The sequence below is a fragment of the Myotis davidii genome, unplaced genomic scaffold (assembly GCF_000327345.1).
Source record: "Myotis davidii unplaced genomic scaffold, ASM32734v1 scaffold269, whole genome shotgun sequence".
Classification (NCBI taxonomy): domain Eukaryota; kingdom Metazoa; phylum Chordata; class Mammalia; order Chiroptera; family Vespertilionidae; genus Myotis; species Myotis davidii.
The window spans coordinates 6,830,574-6,848,913 of NW_006383008.1; the positions used below are offsets into that span (position 1 = coordinate 6,830,574).

The 18,340-nt window shown below is 42.6% G+C and overlaps 2 protein-coding genes across 2 annotated transcripts in view; both read right to left on the reverse strand.

The window, feature by feature from the left end:
• Positions 1–7,584: 7,584 nt before the first annotated feature.
• On the reverse strand, positions 7,585–9,491 carry GJA10 (gap junction protein alpha 10). Its single transcript, XM_015557680.1, is given in 8 exon segments — positions 7,585–7,826; positions 7,829–8,047; positions 8,050–8,276; positions 8,278–8,368; positions 8,371–8,739; positions 8,976–9,053; positions 9,056–9,273; positions 9,275–9,491. Coding segments are annotated over 8 exon segments (1,557 nt in total). The 5' UTR covers positions 9,436–9,491; the 3' UTR covers positions 7,585–7,632.
• A 7,546-nt stretch (positions 9,492–17,037) lies between these two features.
• Positions 17,038–18,340, reverse strand: part of CASP8AP2 (caspase 8 associated protein 2) — a 36,998-nt gene continuing 35,695 nt past the window's right edge. The window contains exon 11 of the mRNA XM_015557690.1: positions 17,038–17,364. Coding sequence (XP_015413176.1) covers positions 17,361–17,364 — 4 coding nt within the window. The 3' untranslated portion in view covers positions 17,038–17,360. The remainder of the gene's footprint in view (positions 17,365–18,340) is intronic.

An 18,340-nucleotide genomic window follows, 5' to 3' on the forward strand; every position in this document is an offset into this window, starting at 1 on the left:
AAAAAACAATTGCCAAATAATGAATTCATCCTAGGATGTGTCGACAATAATCTGCTTGAATATTTTTCTATCTCACCTCCTCCCCACCTTTCCTAAGCAAAGTCGAAATGCAGATGGAGAGTTCGGAGTTGATGCTGGATGTTCAGATTCCTAAGTGGGGAGAGAGTTTGTGCATCTCACTCGAAAGTGCATCGAAATAGTAGGCATTGGCTCCTAGATATAAGTCAGACCTGCTTTCTCACCCGGGGAGTAAGTCCCATTCATTTCAGCACTTCATCTGGCCTCGCCTGCCCTAGGAGTGTAGTGCGGCAGGACCTGCTACTTGGAAGGACTCGGCTGAGCAGGACTGGCCTGGGAGAGCTCACCTGAGCGGGTGACCTGCAGCCCCAAGGCCCTGCCTCTGCGCGGCTGTCCTGGGTCAGTGCCGCTCACCCAGAGTCAGAGAGAGCAGGTCAGACTGAGCCTAAGGTCTGTCCCGGACACAGGCGAGAGCATTTCTTTCCTCCTTCCTTCCTTCCTTCCTTCCTTCCTTCCTTCCTTCCTTCTCCAAATGCTTCGAGTTGAACTCTGAGGTTTTCCACCAGTATCTTGTCCCCAGGCAGATTTCATTCTGAGTCTTTGGACGTGGTGTGGCCAGGAGCCTGCCCTGACCCTGCCCCCACCACACACACACACCTGCCCTCACCTGATGATCATTTTCTTCTCTTGCTGCAAAACTGGTTGGCTTGCAACCCACAGAGAGCAGCTTCCCTTGGCTCTGAAGGGTTGGGGGAGGGGGGTGTGGGCCCCTGGCCACGTTTACAGGAAAGGGTGCTGAGACCCTGCCCCAGCCGCAGAGGAGGAGGAATCAGCTCCCTCGCTCCAGCGGGCCCAGCCTGGCCAGGGGAAGAGTCCCTAAGGGTTTGATGTGGGGATGGGGTGGTGGGCGCTGGGGACTAGATGGTTGACTCTGTTTCTTTATTTGTGCCATTGTTTGGACAATATTAAAGCTGCATGTAAAGGGGGAATTAGTATATGATGTAGGCGAAAGTGAAATCATAGCAACATGTTTTAGTATTATTAACTTTTTTCTGTACAAATATTAGCGCTAAACGTTGGAATATGTATGAATGCCAGAAATATGTTGGTTCACGCTGTAGGATTAAAACACAAAAAAAGGCTTTTCTTTTAAACTAGCTCCACTTTTAAAACCTGCCTCTGGGTTTTCGTTTCCTCTCGTGTGTGTGTGCGTGTGTGTGTGTGTGTGTGTGTGTGTGTGTGTGTGGTGTGCGCATGCTTGTCTCGTTGAGCTCTGTACCAGAGCTGCCCCTGTCATCGCGGTTGTTGGTATTTCTCTGCCTAGTAGACAGGTCTTGCGCTTCACCAAGAGGTCTGCCCGCCTTTGTGGAAAGCTGGTGACAGTTTGAATTTACAGTCAATGTGAATCATGTGATCCATCCCAAGTCTGTGTTACGGTGGAGTCAGCCAGCAGTATTTTGTTTTTGAACTCTCTTGTTTTCCTTTTTTAAGTGACCTCCTCTTTTTCAAAAAAGGAATGTTTTCTGCTCAGATCATAACCAGGCTCAAACGCCTTGTTGGCATCATTTATCCTGGTAACAACTCACGTGCAACTGGTAGTCTTGACCACATTCCGTCCACCCTGTCCCTGTGGGTCGGTCTGCACACACCTGTGCCGTGGCCGCTCCCAGTGGGAAGGGCTCTCTTTCTTTCTCTCCACCCTAACTGGATCCACCTCCTCTTCTTGCCAGCCCCCACCTCACTTTTATTCCTCTCTCCAACCAAACCCTTGCTGTAGGAACTGGTTTAAAACACTGCTTGAAAAACTGTCTTTCGATTTCTTTTTAAAAACTTGTTCCGATTTTGTTCACCATCCACCATGAACAGTGACTAACTTTGTGCAATGCAACATGTCCATGTCTGTTACTGCTCTAAAGCATGTGTTTGTCAAGATTATTTCCTGGTTCATTCGAAGGGAGGACTAGCTGGGGACCAGAATCCAAATTGCCTCAAGTGGAATTTTTAAAACCAGCCTGTTCCTTCCCCTGGGATCCCTTAGTGAAGCCTGTGTCTCGTAGGAAAAGGAAAAGCAAGTTAACCGTAAGGAACAATGATCTTTAGGGTCTTTCTTACCAAAATAAAGGACCCTCCCACCATGGAGTGTTTAGGAGGACCCCTACGCCAGCCCAGTAGGGGCTGGGCTCTGAGTGTCTGGGCCTGGGATGGGTCAGGGCAGGGACAGTGGAGGTGACGAGCTAATGGCTGCCTGAATCTAGCCCTCCCCTTTGTTCTATGTGTGTCTCCAGGCAGCCTCACTTCCTTCAGGTTGGCCAGGCTTCGGGCAGGCGAGTGCTTTGCTGTATGTGTTTGTTTCTCTGCGTTATCTGGGGGTGCCTTGAATAAATGAACTCTATTACATACTGATTCTGGAACAAAACAGTTGCAAAAAAAAAAGGCTGGCAGTTCCTAGGCCCTCCTGCTTCTCCCTCTGGGTTCCCTGGCCATGACTCCGGCATCAGAGGTGAGCTGCAGCAGACGGTGTGATTTTGTATAGTGTACAAGTAATTTATTAACTGTCTTTCTGAAGGTATGCTGCTTTGAAGATGCACTATGATTTTGGATTTAATCCTCATCTTGCTTTCCCAAGGAACTTTAAAAAAAGGCTGTTGATTAGCAGGCCAACTGCCGCTTCTTGAAAAGGAGGGCAGGGAGCCGAGTGAGGGCCTGCATGGGACTGCTCAAGGTCAGGTGGGCACAGTGTCACGTTCAGTGCTGTTGCCAAGAGGTCCACACCTACACTCTCTCCTTTAATACTTTATGATGGCCATTCAAGAAGAAGAAACAAACAAAAGTGTAAAAACGATAAGCCGTTTAAAGAAACCGCCAAGTCCTGCCCTGTGAGCTGATCCACTGTGGGGCAGCGTAATCCTCTGAACACAAGCAGAATCCTGCCAGGCTCTCTCAAAGCCCTTCTTGGCTCCCTAGGTCTATACATCACACCCCATTCAAACTGGGAGCTGCATAGGAAAGGACTTCAACCGCTCCACTATCGCTTAGTGGAGGAGTCAGATCTAGAAGGAAGCAAGAATCAAGTTTTTTCCTCATCACTGTAAATAGACGAAAGAACATAGCGTGTGTGTGTGTGTGTGTGTGTGTGTGTGTGTGTGTGTGTTTAAAGAATAAAGCTGTTCACTGGATCATGAATTAGTGTTTCTTGCCCAAATTGAGGATTTTGTTGTAGGTTCAGTTTCTGGCAGGTCAGTCCACAGCGCAGGGCCCTGGGTGGCCGTGGGGAGGCATCCTGTGTTCAAGCTGTGTGTTTCTAACACTGCCCAGGCCATCTCATGACCCAAGCATCAAAGACGGATGCTGCAGAATAGAAAATATTTGCACACAAGTATGTGCAAATAGTACTTGTACATAGAAAATAACTATTGTGGCAGATTAAGGATAAATTATTCAACTGACGGTGCAAAAACATTTCTTGCAAAGAAAAGTTAAATGTATAGTATTTTCCTACACTCCACCCTGGGAGGTAATATTTATATCAAATGGCTATCGGTGTGTTTTCATTGTAATATGGAGATGATTTCATGGCGTGGCGTGATGTGCGCATTTCAGTATCAAGCAATGGACAGACAGCTCTGACTCTCACATTCATTCCAGGTTATTGACCTCAGAGGAAACCATGGCCCTCCTTAGAAGCAGAAGTGCACCCAGGCCATTCATTTCAGGTAGACTGGCATTCAGTGCCAAATGCTCCTGTGTATCAGGAAAGGGGAAAGGACTTGGACACAGTGGGGTTTTCCTACAGACTGATGCTTAGCCTTCTACCAAAACATGTCTGGAGGCAGAGGGGTGACCTCCGCTCGAGTCCCCGCAGTGCACTTTGCATGTGTGAATGCTGGGGTGCCCATGCACGCTGGGACGTAGACCTGCCACTTCCAGCGAGTAATCAGGAAGATTCCAGATGCACTTGGGAGCTTTGGGTGCTGGTTAGACACCGTGAGCCATTCCGGGCAAGCACCCACCTTTGCTTGGGAGGCCAAGAGGGCCTGTGAGAATTTGTTCCAGAACCAGTCGGATGCAAGTGCACCTCTAATACATGCCTTACAAACTCCAGAGGCCATATTCAAAACAGGGTCTTCTCAGTGTATGCAAGGGGCCGCAGCCCCGCCTCTCCTCCTCCCCAGGTCGAACAATACGGACAGATTTCACACATATCTACCTGTATAACCCTCTGTACCTCTCATAACTGGTCAACGACTGTAACAGGTTACATCAGGTGTTTTTCTACATACTTTTTACACAGATTCTATGCGATTAATGTAACTTAATTCAGTGCATCAGTTTATTATACTAGTTCTTAGGCTTGTCTTTTACTTTCTAAGTGATTGTGGTTTTTCTTGTGGTTTTTATTGTAATGATGAAAACGGCTGTTGATGCTTATTCTCTGTAACTAAGAATTTTTACCTTTTTTGGGGGGGAAAGCGTTGCTATGAACTAATGAATTGAAACTTCATTTACTCATTGTAAATACACTATTGTGCAAAAAAAAATTTCAATTGAATTGCTAGTGTTAACTAAATTTTGTCTAGACACCATTTCTGTTGATGAAATAAAGACATATCATTATGCATTGTAAACTGATTTTCTCTGCCTCGGATCCCTGTTACAGATGACACAGCTGGTGGCCTGAGGAAATCTCTGCTGCCAGAGAAGCCATGTCTCTTCCTCTAGTTCATACCCTTACCTGTTACCTGACTGATCGGATCAGAAGTCTAAATATGTGATCATGCCAAAGTGATTCCTCGACTCTGAATTTTCAAAACCCCTAGTGCCTATGAGAGCAGATGAAAGACATTAAATCCAATTTCCTGGTTTGGGTTTGGTGCTGTCGCCTATGCAAAATGTCACCACTCGGGGGAGCAATGGAGAGGGTGTTGTCTCTTACAATGACATGTGAACCTGCAATTATCTCAAACCAAAAGCTAAATGAAAGGAAACAGAGAAAAGAAATCAACACCAAGATACAAGGAGGGGCAGGGCAAGGAACTTAGAATTCTGGTTAGGGAGTAAATACAATTGAGCGAGAAAGGCCTATTTGATAGTTCAGTCTTGGAGTTTGATGTCAAGGGAAACGGAGATATTGAGTGGCAGGCAGGCCAGATGGCAGTGAGGAACAGTGGACACAGAAGCGGTTTGGCTGAGCTGTCAGTGAGGCTGTAAAGGATGTGTTCACAGGATGTCTGGAGAGAGCACCCTGCTACCCAGATCTGGGCTTCAAGAAGTGCATGGCCGGACCGCACCCACCAGATGGGAAAACCAAAGTTAGAAATTGCTGAATTTTATGCTCCCTAGTGCATCTCCGAGGCACCCTACTGAGTCATGGGGGGCCTCCAGGGAACATATTATGGGGTTTGCATCCCATCCCCAGAGATTGTGTTTAATTAGAATGGGTTGAGTCCTAGGCATGAAAAAAAGTAAAGCTCCCAGATGACTGTAACTTGTAGCCAGAGTTGAGAACCGTGCTGTGGTTCGGCAGAGGGTCCTGAGCACCCATGCATTGATACCTAACACAGTCGCCTATGAGGCGCGGCTATGGTGTTGTGGACAGGTTCAAGCCTTGGACTGATGAGAAGGCACAGTCCTCTCGTGGCCACGTGCAAGTCCCAACTTGGAGGGCAGAGCCTTCCCAGCACAATTATAGCCAATAGCTATAGATGTAAGCTTGAGCCTATGGTCCGAACACGTGGCCCACGTGCCTGCGTGATAGAGTTCAGGTGCATGTAGCTGAGTAGGATTGAAACCCACGAGAATGCTGTAAACAACTTGATCACGCCCTTACTTTGCCTCATGGCATCTGCTATAAAATAAAGACACGGCTTGTGGGCACTGGCACTGTCCATCAGAGGAGCAGTGTCCCACCGAGACCCAGCTTTCATTCTCTTGTTTGTCTTTTCTAAGCCTTTCATCGCCTCCACTCAGGGTCACTGAACCAGGCTGAGCTGGCATGAGTATGCTATGGCCATGCCGGCTCCCCACAGTCTCCTAGGTAGATGACTGGTCACTGCCAAGAAATGAGTATCAGTTTGAGAGAAGCATTTTAGGAGAAATCTAGGTAGGATGATTCATTCTCAAGGTATGGCTTTAGTGCAGTAAATAATAATAATAATCTCTAAATCCATAGGAGATATGAAACTAGGTTAGAGGGATTCAATCACTATTAACACAAAGAAAGAAACAAAGGAAAAACCAAGTGTGTGAGCTCAACCAAGTGAGCTTAACGGGGAAGTTCCACCTCTAAACCTGGAAGAGTTGTTTAATGAACAAAAGCAGTTTGGAGCAGTGGGTAAAGCAAATGTCATTCTTTTTTCCAGAATTGAAAAGAATCTACAATAAATACCCATTATGTCTTACAATGGTCAGGGAATGTTTATTCCACAGTGGCTGTTCAGTGAACAGAATTAAAATCGATATGATATTGATTTTAGTCTTTGTGAGATATATCCCCAAATATTTGTATATGACTTTTAAATGCCAGAGCTATGAAAATAATGGCGTGAGACAAGGGCACCTCAAGGTTACGAACAACCCCGCCTCTGATCTGTTTTCCACACTGTGGCAGAAAGAGCTTTCTAAAGTGACTCTGAGCCAGTCACTCCTCTGCTCCACGTCCCCTGTGAGTTCTCCATTGCCGCCCTTCAAGGCCTCCATGCTCCCTTCTCCAGCCTTCCCTCTCTCCACAGCCCTCCTCCCACCCTGTGCTCCATCAAACATGACTCCCCAGAGAGCCCTACTGCCACACCTCTCCCTTTGTCTGTGCTGTGCCCTCTACTGGGATGGCCTCTTCCATGGACCCCAGTTCTCCTAGGCCTGGAAAACTCACATCTTTGACGACGCAGTTCAAAAGTCACTTCAACTATGAAGATTTAGAAGATGCGGTACAGACATACAATAGAATATTACTCAGTCATAATACAGAGTGAAATCTTACCATTTGTGACAACCATGGATGAACCTAGAGGAATTATAAGTGAAATAAGTCAGACAGAGAAAGATAAATAGCATATTTCATTTATATGTGGAATCTAAAAAACAAGTGAACAAACAAAACCAAAAAATGTATAGATACAGAGAACAGACAGGGTAGCCAGGTGGAGGGGGAATGGAGGCTGGGTGAAAAGATGAAGGAATTAAAAAGTACAATTAGCAGGTTACAAAATAGTCGTGAATGTAAAGTACAACCTAAGGAATCTAATCAATAATACTGTAATAACTTGGCATGGTGCCACGTAAGTACCAGACTTATTGGGGATAACCACTTTGTAAGTTATATAAATGCCTAATAACTGCACTGTACAGCTGAAACTAATATAATCTTGAATGTCAACTGCAATTGAAAAGTAAAAACTATGAAGCTTTTCCTGACCGGTCCATAAAGAAGTGACCACTCCCTCCTTTGCCCACCTCCATATCATGCACCTTACGCATTATCACATTTACATGTTTACCTAACTTTCCCTTTTATGGCAGAGATGGTATTTTATCCATTTACACACTCAGCACCTAAAAGTCAGATGGATATAAAGTTTTCAATTAAGTTTATTTCATGAGTTGAATTTCTTGAATGAATTAATTTAACTCTCTATAAATTAACCTCCCCTTCCTCCTCTCCCTCTCTTTCAACACAGACATATACACACCATGAAGAAGGAAATGGAAGGCTAAAAAGGGGCCAAAATGGAACACTTCTTGTAATTGTTCCTCGATCAGTCTGTCTTTACTTACCATCGATGTTTTGTGCCCATTGGCTGAAGGCAGAGCAAGGGGCTGTTTTACTGATGCAGAAAGCACAAGCTAGTCCGAGAACTGAAGCTACCTGAGTCACTGTGTAGCTGTCCCTTTTCAGATAGCAGCCTAGACAGAAAGCTGCCCTTGCGACTGCCCAAGCGAGATCTGTCTGTCCAGACTCCACTCTCTCTCACGCTGCCATTGCTGCCTCTGCAGTGACTGTGCAAACCTGTGAGAGGCTTCCTGCGCGTTGCCAGGACTGTTTCCAGGTTCCTATTGCATAGGATGGACAATGTCTAGAAGGCATCACTGTGCCTAGCCAGTACTGGGACATGGTATTCTGTATGCCAAAGGAAGAATGGTCAGGTTGCTGTCCCGGGTGCTGAATTCTAGCACCGTCATCCCAGGGACATGGGTTGTGGACATGGAGCTGTCCGCTGTGCTGACCCTCCTCAGCCCAGTCCTTTTCACTACCACAAGATCTACCTCAGTAGCTTGGGTTGTGGGATTTACCACAAGGCTTTAGACTTTGGCACACTGACTTGAATGACTTGTTGCTGATTGTTAGCATGAAGTAGATTCTTTCAGACAAGGGGGAGCAAATCATATATTGCTGAGGCACTGAATATTTTCTCAAATGAAACGGAGGGGCCCTTTCATCGTCAATGCCCTCATTGCCTGACTTCTCATAAAGTGCCCTCCTGATTTTCCTGATTCCCAGATGGAATAGTTCCAGTACATTAAGGAGCAAAGAGATGGCTGCAATGCTGTGCACAAGGAGCATGAAAATGGTCTTCTCTGGGGGCCTGGATACAAAGCAATCCACTACATTGGAGCATGAAGGTTGAGTGTATTTGTAGAGGGAGTGCATTTGAAACCCATAGAGAATATACTGGCCTACCATAAACCCTACTTCCAGTACAGGTCTGATCAAGATGTGTAAGACAAGCCGAAACCGGTTTGGCTCAGTGGATAGAGCGTCGGCCTGCAGACTGAAGGGTCCCAGGTTCGATTCCGGTCAAGGGCATGTACCTGGGTTGCGGGCATATCCCCAGTGGGAGATGTGCAGGAGGCAGCTGATCGATGTTTCTCTCTCATTGATGTTTCTAACTCTCTATCTCTCTCCCTTCCTCTCTGTAAAAAATCAATAAAATATATTTTTTTAAAAAAAAGATGTGTAAGACAAGTATGCGGTAGACATCCTTTCGGAGGGACTTTATGGATCCTCTTCTGCTCTTGTAACCTCCTCAGTTCTCTATCCTTTGTTGCTCCTCCAATTCCAGCCCTGGATTTTCCATGTGGGTTCTAAGGTGTGACTTTTTCCTCTTCCTCTCCTTTTCAAAGGTTCTGAGTTGATAAAGGACATGGCCCATATACACCAGAGAGGGAGAAGATACGAAGATGATCGGTAAAACCCAGAATCTGGTCAAAGAGATAGGGAACGCATCATCATAACAGATATTGTTGCAACCTGGCTTCTGGGCAGGCAAAGGCTGACTGTGCATCATCCCCAACATCTTAAGCAGCCACACCAAGTAGCAGCATTCCGGAAATGAAGAGGATGGTCAGCCAGATTTTCCCCATGATGGTTGCGTGGGAGTGAACTTCCTCTAGAATGTCACCCAGTGAGTTCCAATCCCCCATGGTAAGAGACTAATGCCTGAAATATAGAGAACACAGAGGTTAATAGCACCCCTGGATGTAATGTATAAAGACTCAGCCTCATTAAAACAGCAGATTGTTTTTTCATGGCAGTAAAACTGTGAATGGTTTCCCAGCCCTAATATTTATGGACCATGCTTGATGAAATAGGATGGTTCCAGGGAATATCCAATTTTGAAAAAACACTAACGACCCTCCACAATCTGATCCAATATCCTTCCTATCCTGTTCTCTCCCGCACAAAGTTGACTGTCATTGTGACATATGAATTGGCCCTCATGTTTATACAATGCCATCTATTCCACAATTTTACTCATTTTTCTACCATCTGAGATGCCCCATTTACCATACATCCTACATGATCTTAAATAACTCTTACTGTGGCACTGTACCTAACATGAGTTGTGTGATGGTTGTAGCATTTTGGTCTTTGCACACAGAAGGTATCAATAAATAACAGTGGGCTGAATTGTCTTTTCACTTTAAAACTCGGTTCCTCTCACAGGAATAATCATCAGCAGAAAAACAAAGGTCCTTGTTATATATTATCCATGGCTCCCACTCAAGACTAAAAGTACAAATGAGGAAAACAGAAATCAGCCAAATAAACCCTCAGATACTGGCACAGAATAGCAGTAAAGATTAAGAAGACACAGAAACAATAAGCAATAAGACATATGATTACATGTTTTCATGGAAGCTTTGCTAACTTAGAGGAAAAGTGAATATAAACTGCTCTAGCAAACTTGAGACCTGGAAAAAAATGGAAACATAGCTGACATGAGTACGTTATTTGGTTCACACTGAAAAATTTAATGTTTTTCAAGGTTCAATGAGGCTAAAATACTTGGTACATTAAAATCTTCTAAGATGTGGAAGACTTCCAAATGTGAAATATATGGAGGAAAAGCAAGAAAGTGTTATTAGGTTAAAACAAATAATGAAACAATTTTCTCTTTCCATAAATCATTCCTTCAATATTTACCAAAATCTTTCTAGCACCTAGTAGATGCCAGGAAATTCAACAATGAACCAGACATGCCTGGTCCAGCCCTCACAGTACTTAGTCACTAAGGACTCCCACTAACATATAAAATGAACCAATAGTGCAAAAAAGCAAATATCAACTCAAAAATACAAGAAAAAAACATTAAATTGTTATATTTTCCCTACTTATCTCCAAACACAAATACAAGGTGGGGCAAAAGTAGCTCTACATTTGTTTGTATAGAAAATAATACAATCCTATATAATAAAGAGCTAATATGCTAATGGTTGTGATGCCCTCATGCTGTAACAACTGTTCAGCACGAGACTGCATGCGTGTAGGAGTGGAGCTGCCGCGTTGCTCCAGAGATGAGGTGGAAGTGGGGAGGTGCCCGGAGGAGGCAGGACCATTCCATGGCGGGGAGGGCAGGAGAGCCCATAGCGCCCCCCTCACCAGTCCTTCACCACCCACTGCTCGCACTCAGCACTCAGCGCGCCTACTGCCCACCTGCCAGGGGAAGGAGCACAGCGCACCACCAGGAAGTGGCGCTTGAAACTCTGCAGCAGAGGGGAGGCTTCTACGCTCTCCTCCAATGCCATGACAGGGCGGAGACACCGCATTGCTCCAGAGATGGGGCAGAAGCGGGAAGGCACCCGGAGGAGGTGGCACCAGCCCGAGGCGACTCGTGGGACCAAGGGAGGGGCTTAAAGCGACCAGAGAAGGCCAGAGGGGTCGGGGCGGAGTTCTGGGTGGAGAGGTCAGGGTGTCAAGGCGGAGTGGCAGGCAGGTGGGCATGGTGTGCATGGGTGGGTAGGACCATGCAATTTCATGCACCGGGTCACTAGTAGTTAGTAAATAATAATACGAGAATACCTTTTATGTACCCACTATTGTAAACCTGCTTTTGCCCAACCCAGTATAAATTCCAGATGGACTAAAGTATTAAATCTAAAAAGGTAAACTCTGAAAGCATTAAAATAAAATGTAAAAGAATATGTTTTACAATCTTGAAGTAGAGGAAGGCTTTTGAGGAAGGCTTTTTAAGTACAGCAATGGCAGAAGTTACAATTGGAAAAATATATAGATTTTCCCCCCAACAAAACTGAATGGCAGAGTGGGCACATCCATAAAAAAGGATGAAATCTTACCATTTGTGCAGCGGGGATAGACCTAGAGGGCATTATGCTAAAAGAAGTCAGATAGAGAAAGACAAATACCATAGGATTTCACTTATATGCAGAATCTAAAAAAACAAAACAAAAACAGATACAGAGAACAAACAGATGGCTGCCAGAGGGGAGGGAAGTTGAAAGACTGAGTGAAAAAGGTGAAGGGATTGAGAAGTACAGATTGGCAGTTATAAAATAGTCATGGGGATGTAAAGTACAGCATATGGAATATAGATAATAATATTGTAATAAGTATGGATGGTGCCAGTTGGGTACCTGAAATATCGGAGCGGGGTGCGGGGGGGATGCGGGGGGAGCACTTTGTGAATTATGATTGTCTAACCACTATGCTGTATACCTGAGACTAATCTATCTCCTATCTATATATAAAAGCCCAGTGACCAGAACAGCGGAACAACCAGAACAACTGGAATGACCGGTGGCTATGACACACACTGCGCAGCCAACCAGCCTGATCCAGGCCCTGATCAGGTGCCACCCCCTCTCTGGCTGGCCCAGCACTGGATCGACCCCCAACACCCAGACTGGGGACAGAGCTGGCCAGCCAACTGCCCACAGCCCCTACCTCTAGCCAGCCCAGCCCAATGGGCCCCCATCGGGGCAGGCCAGCCGGACGCCACATGTGCATGAATCCATTCACCAGGCCTCCAATATAAAATAATATTGAATGTCAACTATAATTATAAAATAAAAATTTAAAAAAAATTTAAGTAGAGATGTCCAGAAAGCATTTGAGTCTAGAGAACAATAAAAAGATACAAACTAGAGATAAAAATTTAAGCATTTGTGAATAATCATTGAATAGGTAGATAAGATCACTTGGGGACAAGAAAAATAGCAGAGAAAAAAGGGGAAAACATGAGGGTCATGTCACTGAAACCAAAGCAGGAGAGTTTCCAGGAGAGAACAGTTGACAATGCCAAGTATACACACACACACACACACACACACACACACACACACACACCACTGTTTAAATAAATTAATGGTAGGATATACTATACTCAGGGATTTAGAACTCAATTACTATCCATAAAGATGCCAAGTCTCTCCAAATCATTGATCCTCAGATGCAATGTAAGACTATATTACTGAGTAAAATAAAATCATAGAAAAATATATATGTGCATTTGTATATGAGATGTATAGGTATGTGATTATGAGCATGGAGGAAAAAGAACAGAAGGACACACACTGGGAAGTTAATATAGGTTACTGGTGGTCTGTAGGAGGTGGTAAGCAAGGGGGAAGTTTGGAGGAGGAAGAGAGAGGCAAAAAGAAAAAGATGCTTCTCAGGAAGCATGACTGATTTTTACCCAGTGTGTACATTTATGTAAATTTATACCTGTATGTGCATACATGTTTAAACAATTTCTAAAATAAAATTTAAAAAACAGATTCTCTCAGAATTTGAAAGGGATATTAATGAGTTTTATATTTTACTCTATGTACTTGTAAGTTGTTTCAAATTCAAAAATTATAGAAACTTTAAAATCTTGGACTTATACCTCATTAACTGAAGCAACAATTTGCTGCTAAGTTCCATCCTTTCTTAATCATCCATTTAAATTTTTCTGGCCATTATTCTCTATTAAAAAATAATACCTTTAACACATAAAAATACAGAACTTCTATCCTACATAATAAAAGCCTAATATGCTAAGTGTCCGACCCTTAATTCGATCATTTGACCAGTCACTATGACGCACACTGACCACCAAGGGGCAGATGCTCCAACCAGTAGGTTAGTTTGTTGCTGGGGTCTGGCCGGTCGGGGCTGGGCGAGATGGGCTGGACACGCCCTGGATGAATCTGTGTACCAGGCTGGTTTCAGCCTGATCCCCACAGGCCAGGCCGAGGGACCCCACCAGTGCACGAATCCATGCACCAGGCCTTTAGTTTTATATAAAAGTCCTAGCCCTGGCCAGTGTGCTCAGTGGTTGGCACACCAGCCCATGCACCACAGGGTCTCAGGTTCAATTTCCAGTCAAAGGCACATAACTGGATTGTAGGTTTGATCTGTGCCTAGTTGGCACGTGTGTAGGATGCAACCAATTAATGTCTCCATAGCACCAATATTTCTTTCTCTCCCTCCCCCCTCCCCTCTCCCTTTCAGTCTCTCTAAAAATCAATGGGAAAAATATCCTCAGGTGAGGATTAACAACTACAAAAACAACAAAAAACTAACCAAAAAAACCTATGGTGGAAAAACTAATTCATTTAATATTCTGTGTGACCATCCTAAACTATTTAATGCTTCTTTTTGCCACGATATCCTTAAAAACTGGAAATTATTACTTTTAAAATAGCAAATAAAAGAAAATTAGGCCAACATGAAAACCAGAAATACAATCATACATTCTGGCATGCAAAAGTCAGATCCTTTAGACAAATATTCCTGTTTCCTAAAAATAACTACTTTTTACCATTAAATGGCTACAGGTCCTAGAAATATTGTTGACTCTTCTTTCACTATCAAATGTTAATTAAGCATCTCCTTTGTAAAAAGCTGGTGTTCCTTTCCTAAATTTTCAGATCTTCCCCACAGGAATTTCCTATATTTCTCATAACCAAGAAAATCCACTTATTGACCACTTACCTTATAAGGTAGGCAAAGTAATAACGAATGGGATCAAAGAACCTTCAAGTTGGACCATGTTTGGCTAATTAGGTAACTGAGGCTGGTTGCCAATATAAAGGCCCTAATCAGCTGGCTGTGGGGCCCAATCCAGAATGAGCACAGTGATTTTGATCAATGGAGTCTAACCTAGTCCTCTCCCAAGGTCAAAATGTTGTTTCGTGCTTTGCAATTCTCTTGTAATATTTCTCTAATTGACACTATGCTGCAGCCATTCCTGGTGTAAGATATTTGGAAATGAAAAGTGAAACAAATGAGAATTTTCCTTTTTCATTTGTGAATAATTACAGTGATTTGAGTGAGTGCATTTCTTTCAGACGATTACTTGCTCTGGGAATCGATGTCACAAATCAATGGGTGGTGTCTGATTTCATCAATAGCTGCTCAGGGTGAGTCTAGCTTCATCAAATGTGAACACCCAATAATGGAGTGACAGTCAAAACCGAAGTGTTCTTGCAAATCATGCTATACTAAAAGAAGAAATATCTCAAAAAGAAATTAAGCAATTTTAGACCACTGAGGTGTGGGCTGCATCTGTATGTAGGTTGTGTTCTAGCAATCTTCTATTAGGCTGCAACAGACAGCTCAGGAAAATTTACTTCTTTTTCAGTAGAGAATCTGAAAGTGACAAGAGCACAGAGTAGGAGACTCTCCCATAACCTCTCAGCAATAACCTGAAACGTCCTGATGAGGGAAGTAACCCTGGCACTGCACTGCTGCTGGGAAAGACAAGGGGCTCCCCGGCTGTCTCATCCCAGTCTCTGCAGAAACTAGCACACTAAAGGATGAGATCTACTGCCACTACTGTCTCCTGGATATCAAGACATTGAAAGCTACAGTAATTAAGAGTGATAACATGGGTGCATGATTACACAAACAGGCCAATAAACACAACACAGAGTCCAGAAACCTACACATATATGGTCACCCAATCTGTTGGCAAGGTGGCATTGAAGAGCAGTGGGTTTGGAATAGTGTTTACAACAAATGAGGCTTGTTCAAATTGGATGTTTACTAAAAATTGGAAAATTTTTAAGAATATTTTTTGATTCCAGAGAAAGGAAGGAAACACCAGTCAGTTGCAGCCCACATACACCCCGACGAGGGATTGAGCCCTACAACCTGGTTATGTGCCTGACCAAGAAATCAAACCTGCCACCTTCTAGTGTATGGAATGTTGCTCCAACGTTAACTGAGCCACACCAGCCAGGGTGAAACTCTTCCTTTCACTGTGTGTCTAGATGTGGGTACTTCCTTCTCTATCTCATTTGACTCTCTGGCCCTTCAATCTTTTTTCCTCTTCTGGTCTTCTTTTGTTACTCTAATACTGGCACATCCTCTATCCTTCACCTCACTTAAATATGCATTCATATTTACTATTTGGTTTTGTTTTTTGTACTTTTTTTCTTCTAAAAGTTTCTCAATCTGATTTTCAAACCAATTCATTCTTCAACTGTATCCATTCTACTTTTACTCCATTTTGTTATGTTCTTTATTTAAATATTATGTTTTCATATATTTATACTTGGTTTATTATTTCTTATATTTATATCCCATTACCAAAATCTTTTCTTTTGTTTATTGGCTTTATTTTTAATTTCTGGGGTCTTGTTTGTTGTTTTTCTTTAAACCAGTGGCATCTCTTAATTATCACTTTACTTTGGCTTGTCAACTCATTTAACCTGGTGGTATGGGTTCTTCTGAGTGACAGTAGGCACTGGAGAACTGAGGTCCAACCCTCTAGGCCCATGGTCGGTAAACTATGGCTCGCGAGCCACATGTAGCTTTTTGGCCCCTAGAGTGTGGCTCTTCCTAAGCCTTTGGAGTACCCTAATTAAGTTAATAACAATGTACCTACCTATATAGTTTAAGTTTAAATTTGGCTCTCAAAAGAAATTTCAATTGTTGTACTGTTGATATTTGGCTCTGTTGAGTAATGAGTTTGCCGACCACTGCTCTAGGCCATGTTGGAAGTTCAGAGAGGGAAGAAGATAGGCAATACGGCAGGCACTACAAAAACCAGTTAATTATTTCATTTTGTTATCTACCAAGCAGGGTTTCCCCTTCACACCATAGGAGAAATGGCAATTTCCTAAGGCACTTCCAGAGTCTTAAGCCTAGATAATGACCCACAGTCCTATGAATCTGGAGGGGGAAGAGCAAACAAATAATGCACAATCTAGTCAATCCTTACCTGCTTTCCCCAAATCTGACGCCCAAGAGATTCTGTACTGCCCTGATTTTAGCTGAGGACACCTGCCCAGAGGTCTGCTTCAGTCTGCTAGTACCTGCTGTGAGAAAGCAGGCAAAGGCAACTGGTTTTCTCCAATTAATCCATGCACAGACATTCAGCCATCTGCACCATCACCAAAACAACTTCACAATAGCCTCCCATGTCCACCGTGAGTTTTACCTTTTTTTCCTTTTAAGTATTATCTAAACACATTTAAAAAACAACATTCTAATCAAAATATAACAGAACTTTACATGGTTTTATTTATACATTACTGGTATTGAAAGCAACCTTTGTACAAAAATTTTATACAGATAAAAAAAAATTCCTTGGCTAGGCAAAGCCTTTTAAATGTATATACACACAAACACAGATACACACACACAAAGTATTTTACATCATTTTAAGTATACATATTTACAGATACACTATTTAAATTACTTTACAATTTACCAAAATGAGAGGTCATTAGAAAAGCAAATAAAAATATATGAAAACAAACTAATTAATGGTAAATTTAAAAATGCTACAAAACTATTTTTAAAAATCTAGAAAAGAAACTCATTTCTTTGAAATATCAAAATTAAGGTTTCAATATTATATTATTGTTGCTTTTATCTTAATAACAAATTGTAACCTGTTTAAAAATAAGTTTCTTGACTAATAAGAGAGAATCAAATCATACTGATGACTGGAACAAGCTGACTTGAGAGTAAAGAGTCAGCAATTAATAACAAATGTAGATAATCTAGTAATCCATGTCATAAAACTGCCCTCTACATCCCCATTTAAAACATGAGGAATTCCAAGCTTCTGTGTAGTATGCAGTATCAATTGAGGCTCCAAGGAATTCAGCAACTATCTGTAAGAAAAAGCTAAAGTTATGATTCTATTCTTATGATATGACCATTTCATAAGTGTTGCTCTTTTAAATGAGTTCTACTTAGATAATTCTGATGTTTAAAACTAGCTTTTTACAGAATCAGTTTGGAAACCTTATCATTATACTCTGATTTTGAAAAGAATTTAAAGAGACTATAGTACTTGGAGGAAAAATCAGTTAAGAGACAAACTAGGGCCGAAACCGGTTTGGCTCAGTGGATAGAGCGTCGGCTTGCAGACTGAAAGGTCCCAGGTTCGATTCCGGTCAAGGGCATGTACCTGGGTTGCGGGCACATCCCCAGTAGGAGATGTGCAGGAGGCAGCTGATCGATGTTTCTAACTCTCTATCTCTCTCCCTTCCTCTCTGTAAAAAATCAGTAAAATATATTTTTTTTAAAAAAGAGAGAAACTAGGAATGAAGCAACACATTATGCTATCATGCAAGCAAATAAAATCTCAAGTATCAAATCCAATAAAAAATTTACAATGGAATTTGGAAATTTCAAATTATTAGCATCACTTCCAGATACAAGTTAATTCTTCCATAAATGTACATTATTTTCTCAAGAGAACAGAAGTCATATTTTAAGAAAATATTCAGGTAAAACGAAAAAGTCAATTTAACTTCTTAAAGGTGGTGAAAATTTTAAAGCACAGTAAATCTGAAAAGTAACCAGGTCATTGTCGCCTTAAACCAGTGATGGCAAACCTATGACACACGAACTCATTTTTTTGGTTGATTTTTCTTTGTTAAATGGCATTTAAATATATAAAATAAATATCAAAAATATAAATATTTTTTATACTATGGTTGCAAATGTCAAAAAATTTCTATGTGACACGGCACCAGAGCTAAGTTAGGGTTTTTCAAAATGCTAACATCCGAGCTCAAAAGGTTCGCCATCACTGCCCTTGATGAAAGGCATTTCAAAGGTGTGTTAGTCCTAGATGCACAG